This window comes from Serinus canaria, chromosome 7, assembly GCF_022539315.1.
Source record: "Serinus canaria isolate serCan28SL12 chromosome 7, serCan2020, whole genome shotgun sequence".
Classification (NCBI taxonomy): Eukaryota; Metazoa; Chordata; class Aves; order Passeriformes; family Fringillidae; genus Serinus; species Serinus canaria.
This window is the reverse complement of record NC_066321.1, coordinates 20,172,372-20,187,200: the sequence shown is the minus strand read 5'-3', so window position 1 is coordinate 20,187,200 and position 14,829 is coordinate 20,172,372. Positions and strand designations below refer to the sequence as shown.

Here is a 14,829-nt window from a genome sequence, read left to right as displayed (position 1 = left end):
AATGTTCATGAACAGGAAGCAGCCAGAAACTGGAATATGAAAGGATTAAACTGGGAGGCAGCTAAGGCTGTAACATTTTTTGATTTGTTACTACCTCTTTGAAAAAATGTAGCTGATAAGGGGTTGTAATTTGCTATGCAATGCTGAGGACCATTTTTAAGGTGCTAAATGTACTTCTGTAATTCTTACTGAATTCAGTCTAGTTGATGAAAAGTAGCACATTGCAGCCCTGTATCTTAGAGCTCCCTGCAGCACTTTGAGTACTTGATGCATGGCAAATAGCACAGGGAAAAGGTACAGAAAGGCAAGACAGCTGTGAAAGCTATGTGTACATAGACAATGCAGAGCCATAAATAAGTACCCAGCACAGTTTTACTGATGCAACACCCCTGCTTTACAGTAGCATGCCCCATGAGGGTATCTACTTGGCAGGATTAATTAACCTTAAGGGAACACCAGAATTTAATAAGCTGAACCAGAGGTATCTCTGCATGGAACTACATATGCTGGATGTGCATTCCCTGGTTACTAAATTGAAAGCAGCAGCAAAGAATAGATTTTACCATATCCATAAAAGAAATCAGGCATACATACTAAGTGGCTTGTTAAAAGCATACAGGAGGCTGAAACAAGGCTAGGAGTAATAGAGTTCATGCTGACATGACTTGGCAATGACATTTGTTTTTAATGAAATAAAAGGAACAAAAAGTACAGTCAAATCAAACTCTATAAAAGCAGACCCCATGGAGATCACTAGAATGACTGTATAAACTGTAAGTACTTATGAGCAATTCTACCTAAGAAAAAAACAGACTTTCTACCAGGAATCTTTTATGTGATTCTACTTAGAATTATCTCAGATTTTTACACAGTATTTTGTGAGGATGAAAAATAAAACAAAATTAAGGAATTTACTGCTGGAATTAAATCTCCAGAATGCTTTAATTGATAACACTTATCTTAGAAAATATATCTCTATGACTTTGAGGAGATAATTGTGTAATGAAGAATTGCTGCATGTCTTGATAACAATACTCAGCTCTTCCTAAATGCTCAGTGTGACAGACAGAGTACAGGGATCAAGTTCTGTTATGTGGATCAGATGGATGGATTTCTGGTCTATTTTAGGGAATTAGAACATCAGCTTGTTTTATCTTCAGGGCTCATCCTACTGCAGTGTGACAAGCCTTTTATTGTGAATGTTTCCACTAGTTTTTATCTGAAGTGAGGAAATGCAAAAAGGGCCAGGTGTTCCTGAGCACTGCACACATACATACCAAAGAATCAAACTGATCCCGAGGGCAAGCAAACAGCCGGCCATTAACGCTCAGAGTGGTGAACACTGAGACATCGTGGGGCTTCAGCACAACCTTTTCTGTAAAAATGAGACAAATTATTATCTATTACAATTTACAGCAGGATTGATCTACCTGCTGCACAGATCACCCTTCTGGGAACAAATTTTGCCCAGTAACTCAAGTATTGAGGATACAGAATAGAAGATGGCAAGATCCTCTTTATTGAAGAAATGCAGTAAGCTCAGCCCAAACCAGTCTCCTACAGAACCAGAATCCCAGTCTCAAAATGCCCAGACAGGTCAAGAAGGCTGCTGCTTCTATCACTAGAAACTACCTGCAAAAATTAAGCCTAATTAGGGAGTCCATTAATGTATTGCTGTGCTGTAAGCATGTGGAGAACTGTTCTTAAAAGAAATTGCTCTGGAAGGCAGTAACTGCTCAAGGAGGTGATGGAAATGCATTACAACATTTCTAAAAGAGCATCACATCACAGGTAAAGAAAAGATAATGAAGTAACTTACAAAACAGTCTCTTCCAGCAGATGTTGGTGGTCAGCAAATCTGACAAAAAATTGCTTCAACTCCAAAAAGCAAAGCTGCCTGGTGTTGGTTCTCAGGAAGTGAGCCATTTTTGGCAGGCTTCACTGTTTGTAAAAATGCCTTCCAACACAGCTCTCATTACCTCTGTGTGTCTCCACACACAACCAAAGCACTTGAGCAACACCAGTTCTCCAGCAGAATTCACCTGCTAGTGACTCTCACATTTCCACAGCCTAGAGGGGGGCCTGATCCCTGAGCCTCTGCAAACACTAAGTCTGTGCTTGGCTCTTCAATGGTTTGCATGGGCAGAGAAGCCAAAATGGTAGTGACCACTGCCAGAATATTGGCACTGCAGTGTTTTCTGACATTACTGATTCCTGAGTCTAGTATGAATTAATCCAGGCTTGACTCCTATTTCTATTGTTAAAAAACTCTTACAAGTCTAAGAGTGAAGGAAAATCGGGGTAGCTGTGCTCTGGAACATGCAGACACACAAGATTCTCCACTGGTCCTGTCTCCCATGTGAGCTGCAGTCTGTGCCTGCAGTAGAGGAAGGACTTGCCTCTCATTAGGACTTGTGTGAGAGCTGAACAGGCACGTGGGTATCAAACCTTGACTGAACTGGTCTTTCAATCCCTCCAAAATTCTGCTTCACCATAACTGAGGAGTGTTTAAGATGATGCAAGTACAGTACCTCCTCCTGAACTCATCTTTACTATGATGAGGCCTTCTCCAGAGCCCAGCTTGTCTGCTACTGCACTGATCACTTCCTTCACAGAAGAAGACACTGGCACACGGATAGTGGTGTAGGTTTGGTCTATGCAGTACACCTTAAACAGAACTAAAGAAAAAAAAAACCATTGCACAGTTTATTCCACGTGTAAAAAGCACTCATTTACCATATAAATTACTTTCACTTCGGTAACCAAGCCTCACAAAATGAAACAAAGAAACCATAAATCACTACATAGCTCCTCATTCCTCAGATGCTCTACAATTTCTGGTACAGAAATCTCTGATTTCCCAGAATTTTGGATTTTGGATTTTCAGTGTTCATGACAGTGCCTATCCAATGAATGAGAAAGGTGCAGCCATATGAACTGAGCAGTTACTGCCTGTCTGGAGAGACACAGGAGGTAATATTTCCCTGGCAGCAGGAACTGTTTCCCCCTTTGTAGGCCTAGAAACACCACTATGGACCACAAAAGCTGCAGGACTGGCAGGATGTCTGCTGTTCATATACAGTTAGTTCCAGCTTTAACATGGTTCTTCTAATGGTCTGATTTCTGCCACCAGCTTTCTCAGCCACATGACCTTGAATTTTGTTACCTTGTTTTTACTGCTGTTCATTAGCAAGAGCTATCCTTTAATATCAAATGTGTTGAAGAAGCAGCTGGTTTAGGTGATGAAGTTCCACAAAACAACCATTAAGAGTACCTTATCAGTAATCTGAAAGTGACATTCTGATACACTGTTGTAAATTTTACATTAATCTTTTCAGAAAATCAAACAACACCAATAGGGCAAACCAGCAGATTTTGGTTTTTAGGCTGTGTGCCTAGATTCTTGGGTTCCAGATCCATAGTCCATGGCATGACTATCTGCTCCTCTCCTACCTTGCAAAGAACAGCTGGACATGTTAGCTCAAACTACACAGGGGAGACAGAGGCTCAAACATGACCTTCAGCTTCCACTCTTTCTTGCACTGCCATTCCCTGCAGTACAGTGTCTTATTGGTTCTTCCTGTTTTGTTCATTCCTTATTTTAAAGGTTTTTACATCTTCCTCTGAGGAAGCAGTGTTTGACAGCACAAGTAACTAAGGGAAGAGATCAGGAGCACCTCAAATCATCAACAGAGAATATGAGCTAGCAAAAGCAAAGAGTTTGTTTCAGGCCAGGCTCCAAAATTCCAGATAGGTACTTTCATTTATTTTTAGACCTTTTCTTGAGACAGAAAAATTTTTATAGATGTCAGTGGCTCAAGAAAACTTAGCAGAGAAGAAACTCACCTTCATCACTGCCCCTGATAGGCTGGCGTTTCTGTGCTCTGTCATCACTTGTGTTGAACAGCTGCAGGAGAACTTTGTGCTGAAAATAAATCATTGAGATTCACATTCATGCAAGAATAAACGTGGTACACATGAACTGCAATACATCTCTTATCAATGGCAGGAAAAAGAGTAGCAATGCAAAATTTGACAATGTTAAAAGCTATCTCTCAATGTCCTTTTTAATATCCATGATTACTTAAGAGAAGATGCTTATGTATTTGCTGTGCTTAGGATTTTACTTGAGAAAATGAACAAATAAATTTTCTTACCTTCTTCTGTGGTGCTTCAGAACTATAAAAAGATAAAGCATAGAATATACAATGAAATATTGCCTGGGAGACTTTGTGTACAAAATCACCTATAGAACATGGACCACTTGTCAAACTAGCATTTCAATATAATCTTATTTATATATGAAAAGACTAGATGATACCACAGTTAATCTATGACCAAAGCAGAAAAAAATCTTATACAAAGTTCATGTAAGCATGAAATAAGCTTCTGTCAATCTCTCAGTAAGGGTATGGTGTTTGCAAGAATGATGTGGAAAAGAGGGGCATAGACATTAATTCAAATAAGCCTGCATGCAAACTTTCAATTTCGTATAACTGACTATCATTCACAAAATGGCTTTTTAATAGATATAACCAATAAATTTTCTTCATCAATTTACTGAGAAAAAGGGCAGGGGAAGGAAAGAAGCAAAAACTAGGCTTACATTTGCTTTACAATTTTCTCTAGCTCTGGAAGTTGCTCCTTTAGTGCTGCAATCATTCTGGTATCATCTGATACAGATACATAAAATTCCTGTAAATGATACAGAATAGTCTTTAAATAATGACAGGGGTAAATGAGCAGTACTCAGGAGAGAGGATTATGGGATGACATCTGATAGCTTAATGATTATAAAGAGTGATAATCTGCATAGAGGAACACATGCTGGGCCCAACCCTCTATTACTTCTACTTGTTTATCTCCAGCTGATTTAAAGCAAGAGTTATACATGCAGAAGGGAAGCCTGATGAGGCTCCTGAGCTCACTCTGTAACCACTGGCTGCTTGTGTAAAACCTGCATTTTCACAGTGTCAAGGATAAAGACTAAAAAATCCAAAATAATCCAGCATAATAGGTTCTTTTATTCATTGCTGATGAGTCTTTAGTGCTTGATTTGCTCCTGAGTCACTGACTCTCAGCTACTCGAATCCATTACAGTATTACCCACTTTTAAACCCTCCTCAAACCTCTTCCTGTTACAGCTACATAAAAACATCCTCAGCAAGGATCTCTGTGCTTGCAGCTAGTGATTGTTCTTTGACTTCTGGACTAATGGAAGTCTATGTCATCTCCAAAGCTTGAAAAGCTTTCCCATGTGGGTTTGTGGGGTGTCTACCACTCTTAAAACCCCTCTCTATTCCCCTCTGCTATAGCTTAGATTCAGTTTTAAGCTCTTTAGGACAAGAACTTTCATTCAGCCAGTAACATATGGGATTCTGTTCCATAAACACCATAAATAATAAGAATGGCAATCCCAATCATTCAACATGACACTGGCAGTGCATTCTTATCTTAGAAATCCAAGGATATGGCAGCTACCACAAAGAATTTACAAGGGTTCTGAAGACAAAGATTGTAAGTTCCAACAGCTGCAGTACAGCTTTCATTCAAATGAAAAGGACTTTTGGTTCTGTAGAGTGGCAGCCCTCCAGCTCCCCCCTGGCACACCTCAGGCAGGCATGAACAGCCCTCCAGTTCAATCTGTAGGGCCCCTGAACCATTCAGAACAAAATACTAGAAAAAGCAAATTCAGCTACTGCTATAACACAAACTACCCATACACTGCTTTGAAAGGGATCTGCAACACTATTTTCAGAGGTCCAGAGGCTGGCAATGGTTCAAACACTGCTGTGGTGCCTTTACTGTCTGCAGCCAAACCTGATCATAAACTGAAATAAACTTTGCCCTTTGAAATGATCTCTTTCACTTCAGGGATACAATGATTCCTTTATACCTCCAAAAAGGCCATTGCTGCTTCATCTTCTTGCAGTAAATCTCCATATAAAGCTGCCCACTGCAGAACCAGTCGAACCACTCGCCTTTTATTGTTGAGGGCATAATCCATTTTCTCCTGCTCTGTCCCCTGAGAAGGCTGGGCATGATAGGTGCCCCAGTGTCAAGGAAAACATTCAGTGATTGAAAATATCAAACCCAGTATGAATTCACAAGCAACTGACTTCCAACAAACCATTTTCGGGGTGCTCAGACATAACTTTCCAATATACACTTCTAAATTCTGACATCCACTAGCATAACAATTTGCAAACTTTTCACGTTCATACTAAAAAGTAAAATGAAAATGAATTTTCTGAAGAGCACAGGAAGGATCACAGCTTCACCACAGAGATGTAGGAGAACAGAAGAGAAATGAAACCTGGAACTGCAAGGAGGATTAACCATGGAGACTGAAGAAGAATATTTCTCCTTGTTCCACTTTCGAAACAGTTGAAGAAAAAGAAAAATGTCACTTTGTGTTTATTAACAATTCCAAATTTCTGTTTGTGAGGAAGAGTACCAGAATGAACCACCAGTGTTATTCCTTTTGTTTTTACAAGTTATTGTAACTCAAAATGAACCTCAGTCCCATTAAGGGAGAGGACTTTGACATTTACAGCCTAAACTGACTATAGAAACACAGGGTAAAATAATAAATTTGTAATAGCCTCATTGTCATGAGGAAATCAGACATTTCCACTATGTCAAATAAAGTGTATTTTGAACATAATACTTTGTGAAAGTTATTTTGTGATGAACAACAAGAAAAAATGGGAAACATTTCATTGAACAATAAGAAAAAATGGGAAACATTTAATTAACCTTTTTAAAAGACCAAGTGTCAGCATTACAAAAATATACAAATAACTAAAAGGCCAATACGACAATTTTTTGTCTATTTCTCACTGAAAAAAGGTTAACAATATGTATTTCAACTGTTCAAAAAACTGAGAGCTGAGTGGAAAGTGAGCACCGAATGAGTCCAGTTACATCTTCAACTTGGCTTCCCAGTTACTCAGTTAATTCTCATTCTGGACTGCCATGAGTAATGCTATTCCCAATTACACAGTAACATGTAACATTAAAATACTGACACTCTCCCTCACAGCTATGTCCAGCATCCTTCCATCCTTTCATGATGCAGTTTCAGTTGCTGTACCAAAATATTTTAAAACACTAATTAGAAAATAAAAATTATATAAAGTATTTATTCTAAGCTTCTAATTTAGAAAAAAATATCCAACAATACTATGAATAAAATGCAATGGGGAAAAGTACCTATTAAATCACACTTTGAAATGATCCTGTGGCCCAAAGCCCCTGGGGCACTCATTTGACTAACAAACTTTCAGAAATCTGCATTCTAATTTCATTTGGAAAGGTTTAAAATTAGTAGAGAACTAAACATGACAGTACAATTAAGGCAAAAAGTAAGTCAGAAAGTCATAAGAAGTAATTCTTTCTAAGTTATGTGCTCCAGTATCTTGGGGAGCAAGTTTAATATTCTATGGAGTCATTTTTCTCATGTCATATTTACCTTTCAAACACTATAATTATTTAATGTGTTTTTACTTTCTTATTACCTGACTCATCACAGGCACTGGTAATTTTTTTGTATTTTTACTGCTCATTTACATTGATTTCTCTTTTATTAACATTATCACAGAGAAATTCAATGAAAGGTTCTCACCTTTTTGTGATCTTCAGGATGCAGCTTCACTACAGACTGCAGTCAGAAATAAACTGTGATCTATCCTTGCAACAAGTGTCAGATAATTGCAAAATATTTATCAACACCAATATGGTTAGAGCTCAATATATACACATATTTCTAATTTTCCCTAGCATGTGCTAAGAAATTGAAGCAATTCTGAAGGCTGTTCTTCCCTGAAGAGGAAACCCAGCTGTATCAGGAGCTGTGCAAGATCATTGCTACAACAGAATGCAAACTGTTTTGGTGGCACAATGGTAAAGGAGAAACGTGCTGAAGAGCTATCATCAACAGAGAGCAGAAGAGGAATTTATACTCTGCAAGTATTTAGACAGTGGTCCTTTAAAGGTGCACCCCTGCACACATCCTTACACACTTGCACTAAACCAAGGTTACTTCTGAAGTTGCTGCTCTATTTCAGGTTTTCTTTCAGGCCTTGTCCTGCCTCCCTCTGACAAGCTGTAGCTCTGAGAGTTTGTCCATTTCTATTCTGTGAAGAAGAGGGAAAAAAGGGCCTTGGTCCAACACACAGGACTTATATCCTGATCCAGGACAGGGGAGCATGTTTTGCCTCCCTATAAAACAGAAGTGATTATTTTTCATTTTGAAGGATCTATACTCTTTAATGACTGAAAAAGACTTGGTGTGCTGAAGGACAGCACAGAATAAGCATGGAATCCACAGCAAGCAATAATGTTACTTGGACAAAATGGGGCACCTGTCCATTCCCTTTAGGATTAAAATAACTTACAAATGACTGCTGTAAAAGAAGTGAAAACCAAAATAATTTATACTCTTTACTATGCTTGAAAGCACTTCAGTGGTCTAGCTCTACTTATACTTGCATGCTGCCAGCTAAAACAGTATCCTAAGTGGGTGTAGGGAAATAGACTTGTTTTGATTCAAAATTGGGAGCTAAAGTAAAAAGTCACCGACTGAATCAACTTTTCTTCTTTTTCTGTTTTAATTTCCTCATTGAGCATAACTAAGCTCTCCTTAGTCTCACAGCACTGGCAAACACTTTTGTAGTGTGATTTTGCTCCAAAAAGATGAGCTTTGTTAGGAACCTTTCAACTCTAACAATAAATTTCAATGGCACAATCAACAAAGCACAGTTAGCTTTTCCATATTCAAAATAGACCAAATAAATAATAATTCAGCTCCAGGAAAGCTAACACTAAAGCAGTAGGATACCAGTTACTTCCAGCTCCTCTCTGAAAAGAATTAACATCATGCTTGCCATGACCCACTGAAGACCATGGTCTTAGCATCCTATCCAGAACAGATTTCATCACAAGTGAGTATTTATCCTTAAGTGTAATTATCCTTAACTCTGATTACCAGAAGAGCTTTTCCCCTGTAAAGAATGAGGTACATTTTGCTCATGGGTCTGATTTTCCCAGTTGTTGGACAGAGGTATTCAATTATAACTGAGGATAGAGAAGCCTGTACCTCAAATGGACTGAATGAATAATATGAGCTAAGTGAATCAGGACAAAAACCCCCAGACATTAAAAGTGTTGCCCTTTCTTCCCCTCTCAATGCTGTCAGCAGCAGCATTTCATAATACTTTTGATATCCTAAACAATGTGATTTTGGAAAATCTGTTTGTTTCAGGTGTGCGAACAATTTCTACAGACCAGTTTCATGGGTCCAAAGGTTTTCAAAACAATTACTCTCCTCGCTAGGAGTAACACAAATGGATCCTCAAACTTGCCAGACAAGGACACAATGCTCTATTTTGTGGTTTCAGGAGGTGAGCTTTCCCAGATGTCACTCGCCCCACTGAGCTTGAAGGAAAGCACTTTCACACCATTGCGATTCAAAACAAATAAATAGGGAGCTGAAGTTATTATACCCCTGTCAGAATTCTATAAAACAGAAAACATTATATGTTTATTTAATGTTCCCAGTCACTTGATAGCTTCAAGTCACTGTGCACAAGGAAAACTCTCTATGGCCAACAGCTCCTCAAACTAAACAATCTGCCTGTAATTGACAGATGGACATTTCACAGACTCCTGTGAACATGCAGACAGGATGAGAATCACTCCCAGCTCTCAATGCTCTCCACTATTAAGATTTCATCTCCTAGTATTCACATCCAATTGAAGTTTCTTACAGTTTGTTTGCATATGCTATGGACTATTGTTACAGATTATTACTACTTTTTCATGACAATTATGACAGTGCCTAGGAACTACTTACCCACAGGTCTACAAGTTCAGGCAGCCTCTTGCTAGAGGCAGTTTGCAATCTGTAAACTGGACCACTGAAATCACTAAGTCATAACTATCCCAGTTAAAAAGTAGATGCTGTAGTTCAGCAAAACCCAAGAAAGACAGGAAAGATACAGGAAGAGTAACCCAAAGTTTTATGTAATTTCACTGATTTGGTGGAGGGACAGTACATTTATTTCCCTTGGAACAGTAATCAGTACAGGAAATACAGAGTTTTCATGGTCTGTACTGTATCTCATCATGAGTTATACACCATCCATTTCAGAGTTGAGCTATGGACAGCTGCTAGTCAGACACTGAGAATCTACTCACAAGGCACAGCCTCCATGGGATGTGATGTACTTCTTGAGAGGGAAGCTTCACTTTCATCACTGCTAGGTATAATGGCTAAAGAGACTTAACTTTTCTCTTCAAAAAGGATATTGTGCCATCAAGGCTGGGCAGAGCTGACTATTTGGCATAAAAACACAGTGCATCATAATAAAATCATTTAAAACAGAATCTGTGAAAAAAAAAGAAAGAAAACAGTCAGTTAAGCCTCTGCAAACAGCTTGGGAGTGTCAAGGATGAGATTTCTTTCATCTGAACGATCTTATTAGCCCTCTGCAGATAATAAAGTGGTCTTTTTGCACCTTCTTTGTAGGCATTAGGTACAAAAAAGGGTAATGAACAAATATGAGCTAAAATATTAATCTTTTAGTCTTGTCTGCATGAATTTTATTGCATTAATTTTATTGTTAACAGGTGTTTGCCAGTGTCAAAGAGAAATCTGGCACAGCAAAAAGCCCCACATCTGTGCTGAAGTGAAATATTTGGATACACTTCCCTACAAGTGTGGAGCTCCATGCAAGGAAGAATTAGGCCTTTCACACCTGGGTACCTAAAAAGAGTTGTAACATTTGGCTTTAGCAGTTACAATACCAGGCAGCACACTCAGTATATCCTACACAGGAAAAGAGAAAAAAATTCATTCTTTGCTGATTTCCTAGCACTGAGTAGAATGCCTAAAAGAGATAAATGGACAGTCAAATTTCTGGGTTTATTATGAGTCAAAGGTATCACAGCTGCTACATTTACATTAAAATGTATATGAACAATATGACTGACATTTTCTCTGGCAAAACCCAGCACACTGTTTTTTCTGCTAAAATGACCTGTGACAGTGCTGGTGTAAATCCCAGTTTGCCTTATCTTTGTATTTGTTACAACAAGAAGGATTTATAAAGCCTGGCTGCAGAGGCCAGAATGAGTTTGGCAGGCTTATATGGAATCACTGAGAAACAGTGAACACAATACCCCAGGGTATTATTTCTAGAGTGCAACTTCTGAGATAACAGAAACATTTACAAACATTGTAAGGAATGGCAGAAGAAATATGAAGACAACTGTGCAATAGAATATTACATCATTGCTTCCACTTCCTGTATGAAAGTATCTCTCAGTTGACAAAACTCACCTCTGGAAGGGCAAACTGGTTTTTAAATACTCTTAAATTAAAGGAATGCGTAAACAAAAATTCAGTTTTCCAGCATTCTGTGATCCTATATCCTAAAACTAACTTTATGAATTGTGACACATTATATTGTATGGGGATATAGGTACAGTCTAGTCACTAGATGTTTTGACAAAAAAAAAATTAAAATATTTTAAAAATAATTTGTTTTGAAGAATATATAATACATGTATAATGTGGATGGCAAAAATGTGATTATATGGCTGCAGGCCTGAAGAAAAATACTCTGCTTGAAATTCTAGTAAACAGGTATCTATGAAAAGGATCCCTTTTATTTCTGTCTTTAAAGTAGTGAAAACATACACTTTAAAAGGATTTCTGTAATTTTTCACTAATTCCACCATTTATGGACCACTATACAGGTTTCTCCAATACTATAACAGATTAATTGGATTTAAGAACACTTTTGAATATATACTTAGCAGACATCTATAGTGCAAAAAGAACTTGCAAAAGCAATGTTACATAGTTTAATATATGTTTGTGTATTATTTTATGAGAATTATGAGGATTTTTTGTGTCAGATTCTTCAAAAATTGAAGTACTTACTAAATGTAAGTCCGCAAATATCACTATCCCTAGCTGTAAATTCTCTGTACTAATGAAGAGCAGCCCACTAAGTGCAGATGCAGCAACCTGCATTCTTGGGACTCAGCCCATGCTGTGCCAAGTTCTCCTTCGAGTAACAATTCCTTTTTCCCTGCATATGGGAAAATATCACAAACACAGAATTTAAATTGTGATACTTTAAATGTGATGTAAAGATGTGAGAATACTTATGCCAGCACAATGTAATGTCTGGAAGGATCAGCCTATTTCACAGTGACCTCCAGAACAAGGGGTGCTGTTACTAACAGGGTGCTCTGTCCAGGCCTTATGGCTGTGCCTGATTAAAGCCATAAGTGCTGGTCTGGCACCTTGGAGGGTTTTGCTGTTCTACTATGACCTTAAAGCACAAACACAATTGAGCAGGCTTGGAAAAGTGGATTGCTACTTTTAATTCTGGATCTCCTTAATTTTCTTGGGGGTGTTTCAGAGCAGCAGACAATTCTTCTGGGGAAAACCACCACTATAGGGGCTTTTCAAAGCAGTGTTCCCACAGCAAATCCATCTTCTAGGGCAATAATAAAACAGCTGCTGCCATGTAGATACCTGTTGCTTCATTTAAAGTTGCTTCAAGGCGCATGGTTTCTAGAAAGTGCTCTAAAATTTTCTCTGGGGTTCCTGACATCACAATGTACCTGAGGGAGGGAAAGGAGCAGTTAGCATCTCACAGCCAAAAGAGCAGTTAATCTCACAGCCAAAGAATCCAAACTTTTAAAAAATAATTGTGTACCAGCAAGAAGATGAGGACTGCTGTGCTGCTGTGTGCCAAACACCTGCTCTGACCAGAATCTCCATGTGCTTAGGCCAAAACCCCTCACAATCTTTACTGGGTCCCCTTGTAAACCTTCACAATAACATTCTCCCCCCTGCCCAGGGATGAGAGACAGCCCCCTCGCCTCCCCACACAAGTATAACACCACCACAACCACAGCACACTCAGCAGAGCTGCAATGGCCCAGACTCAGAGAAGTACAAGCAGAAATGCTCCTCCACTGAGAAGAACTATCTCAGTACAACAACTTGCAGTCTTTAAAGGATCTTAACAGGTTCATTATCAGCCTGAAATAGGAACTGGTTTGTATCAGTGCCAGGGCAAGGAAACATTTTCCTTCAGCATCCCTGACACAGGTTGGTCTGGGAAGGTGGGGGCAGATAATGAGATAGCACACTGTATCCTCAAATTTGTGCAACACCTTGCATAGCTGAAGTAAGTGTTTCAAGTCAATAAACTGAGAATTGTATCATTTCCTGGAATTAGTTCAGTGAGGTGAGAGAACTAGTGCAACAGCCAGGTTTTTCTGCTTCATGCAAAAACACTGGCAAGATTTTAAGTACCAGCAGTATATAATATGATATTGGAAAACTTGTCATCTTTTTTTCTCTTTTCTCATGGATCAGATTTTTTTTATATTTCCCTCCATTCTTTCAATTTTTCCGTCTTTTTTTTTTCTTTCTATTTTTTTTTTGGAATTCAACTGATAAAGTATGAAACTTTAAAAAAAATAAAAGAAAAAAAAGAAAGAAAAAAAAAACCACCAGAGAAGTGAAGATACTCTGCTCCTGCTGAGAAATAAGTGGTGGAGCTGAGCTCCTGGGAGCTCCTCCTCACTTTGAGCACTGACCGTCACAGTTCTTTTACCTGCCAACCTCTTTGGAAGAACTGTATTGATGTCCCAAGAACACAAACACTTGTTAAGCCAGTGCACATTCTCACAGAGACACTAACCAAGTATCTAAGTGAGTGAAGCAGAGAAATCACAGGTTGCTGTACTCTGAATATGAAAGTGGAAATGAACAGTGAAGCGACTGGCAGGGCTGCTGAATTCATGCTGCATGAGTGTGATCACCCATAAAGAGTTAGATCTTGGGAGTGGTAACTCCAGAGCCAGTCCTCCCAAGCAAAACTGGCACTGTTTGAAAGCACAGCTCAGGGAGCTGGGCAGGAGCTCTGTCTCCTCCCTAGAGGAGGCACTGGAATCCAAACGGGAACCAAAATGAAGTTTCCCCCAAGGAAATGAACTGCTCCCAAAATGAAGTTTCCCCCAAGGCCAAGATGAGAAAATTAGTTCTTTCCTGAGAAGAGGTGCCTGATAAGCTTCTCTTTTGGGCAGTCATTTTCAAAAGTACTGAACACTCAACTAACACATTCCAGTAAGACATTCTGGAAATCAAGAAACTTTGGTAATTTTGGTTTGGTCTCTCAAACATAAATGTAGCCACTTACTCTATTTCCTAAGAAAAGAAACATCATCCTCAGACCCAGTGAACTCACTTTGAAGACTTTAAACATAAAGAGACTACCAACACAGTATTAACAAAGTGACCCAACTGGTGAAAAGCAGGCAGTGAACCTTCAGGGTAACTTCCTCTTTTGGGTAGCTTATGTCTATTGGTCACAGTTATCAGCAAAAGCTCCCTTGCTGGCCCATTTACAGTACCCAAAACCTGACCAAATGAGTAAAATACTTACAGAAATGAGATTCTGAGCTTTACCTGAAAATATTCCTGGTATGTAAGGCCTAACTTAATCGTTTACCATAATATCTCTGGCTATTTTTATCAAATTCTGAAAAAGAAAATGTTAAATAATACAAGTAACACTGGTGCAAAGAGTTTGCAAGGAAGGCAGTGTTTCAAAATGTTGAAATGGAACTTCCACTTTTGGAAGCATGAAAAATGTGTCAGACCCAAGAAAATGGATTTAAACCTACGACCAAGCTGCTGTGCACTGCAGTTGCTGATGCAAATCCACTGGCCATGGTCAAGTTCCCCTTATTTGGGCAAAGAAAGACTTCTGTAAGAGTACACAGTTACCTGGTAGC

General features: G+C 38.8%; 1 protein-coding gene across 1 annotated transcript in view; it reads right to left on the bottom strand.

Moving 5' to 3' along the window:
* RAPGEF4 (Rap guanine nucleotide exchange factor 4) overlaps positions 1–14,829 on the bottom strand; it is a 139,521-nt gene that overhangs the window by 24,864 nt on the left and 99,828 nt on the right. The window contains exons 16-23 of the mRNA XM_009087997.4: positions 12,554–12,642; positions 10,312–10,390; positions 5,897–6,047; positions 4,607–4,695; positions 4,158–4,179; positions 3,847–3,925; positions 2,532–2,678; positions 1,278–1,375 (exon numbers count right to left, since the gene is read on the bottom strand). Coding sequence (XP_009086245.2) covers positions 1,278–1,375; positions 2,532–2,678; positions 3,847–3,925; positions 4,158–4,179; positions 4,607–4,695; positions 5,897–6,047; positions 10,312–10,390; positions 12,554–12,642 — 754 coding nt within the window. The remainder of the gene's footprint in view (positions 1–1,277; positions 1,376–2,531; positions 2,679–3,846; positions 3,926–4,157; positions 4,180–4,606; positions 4,696–5,896; positions 6,048–10,311; positions 10,391–12,553; positions 12,643–14,829) is intronic.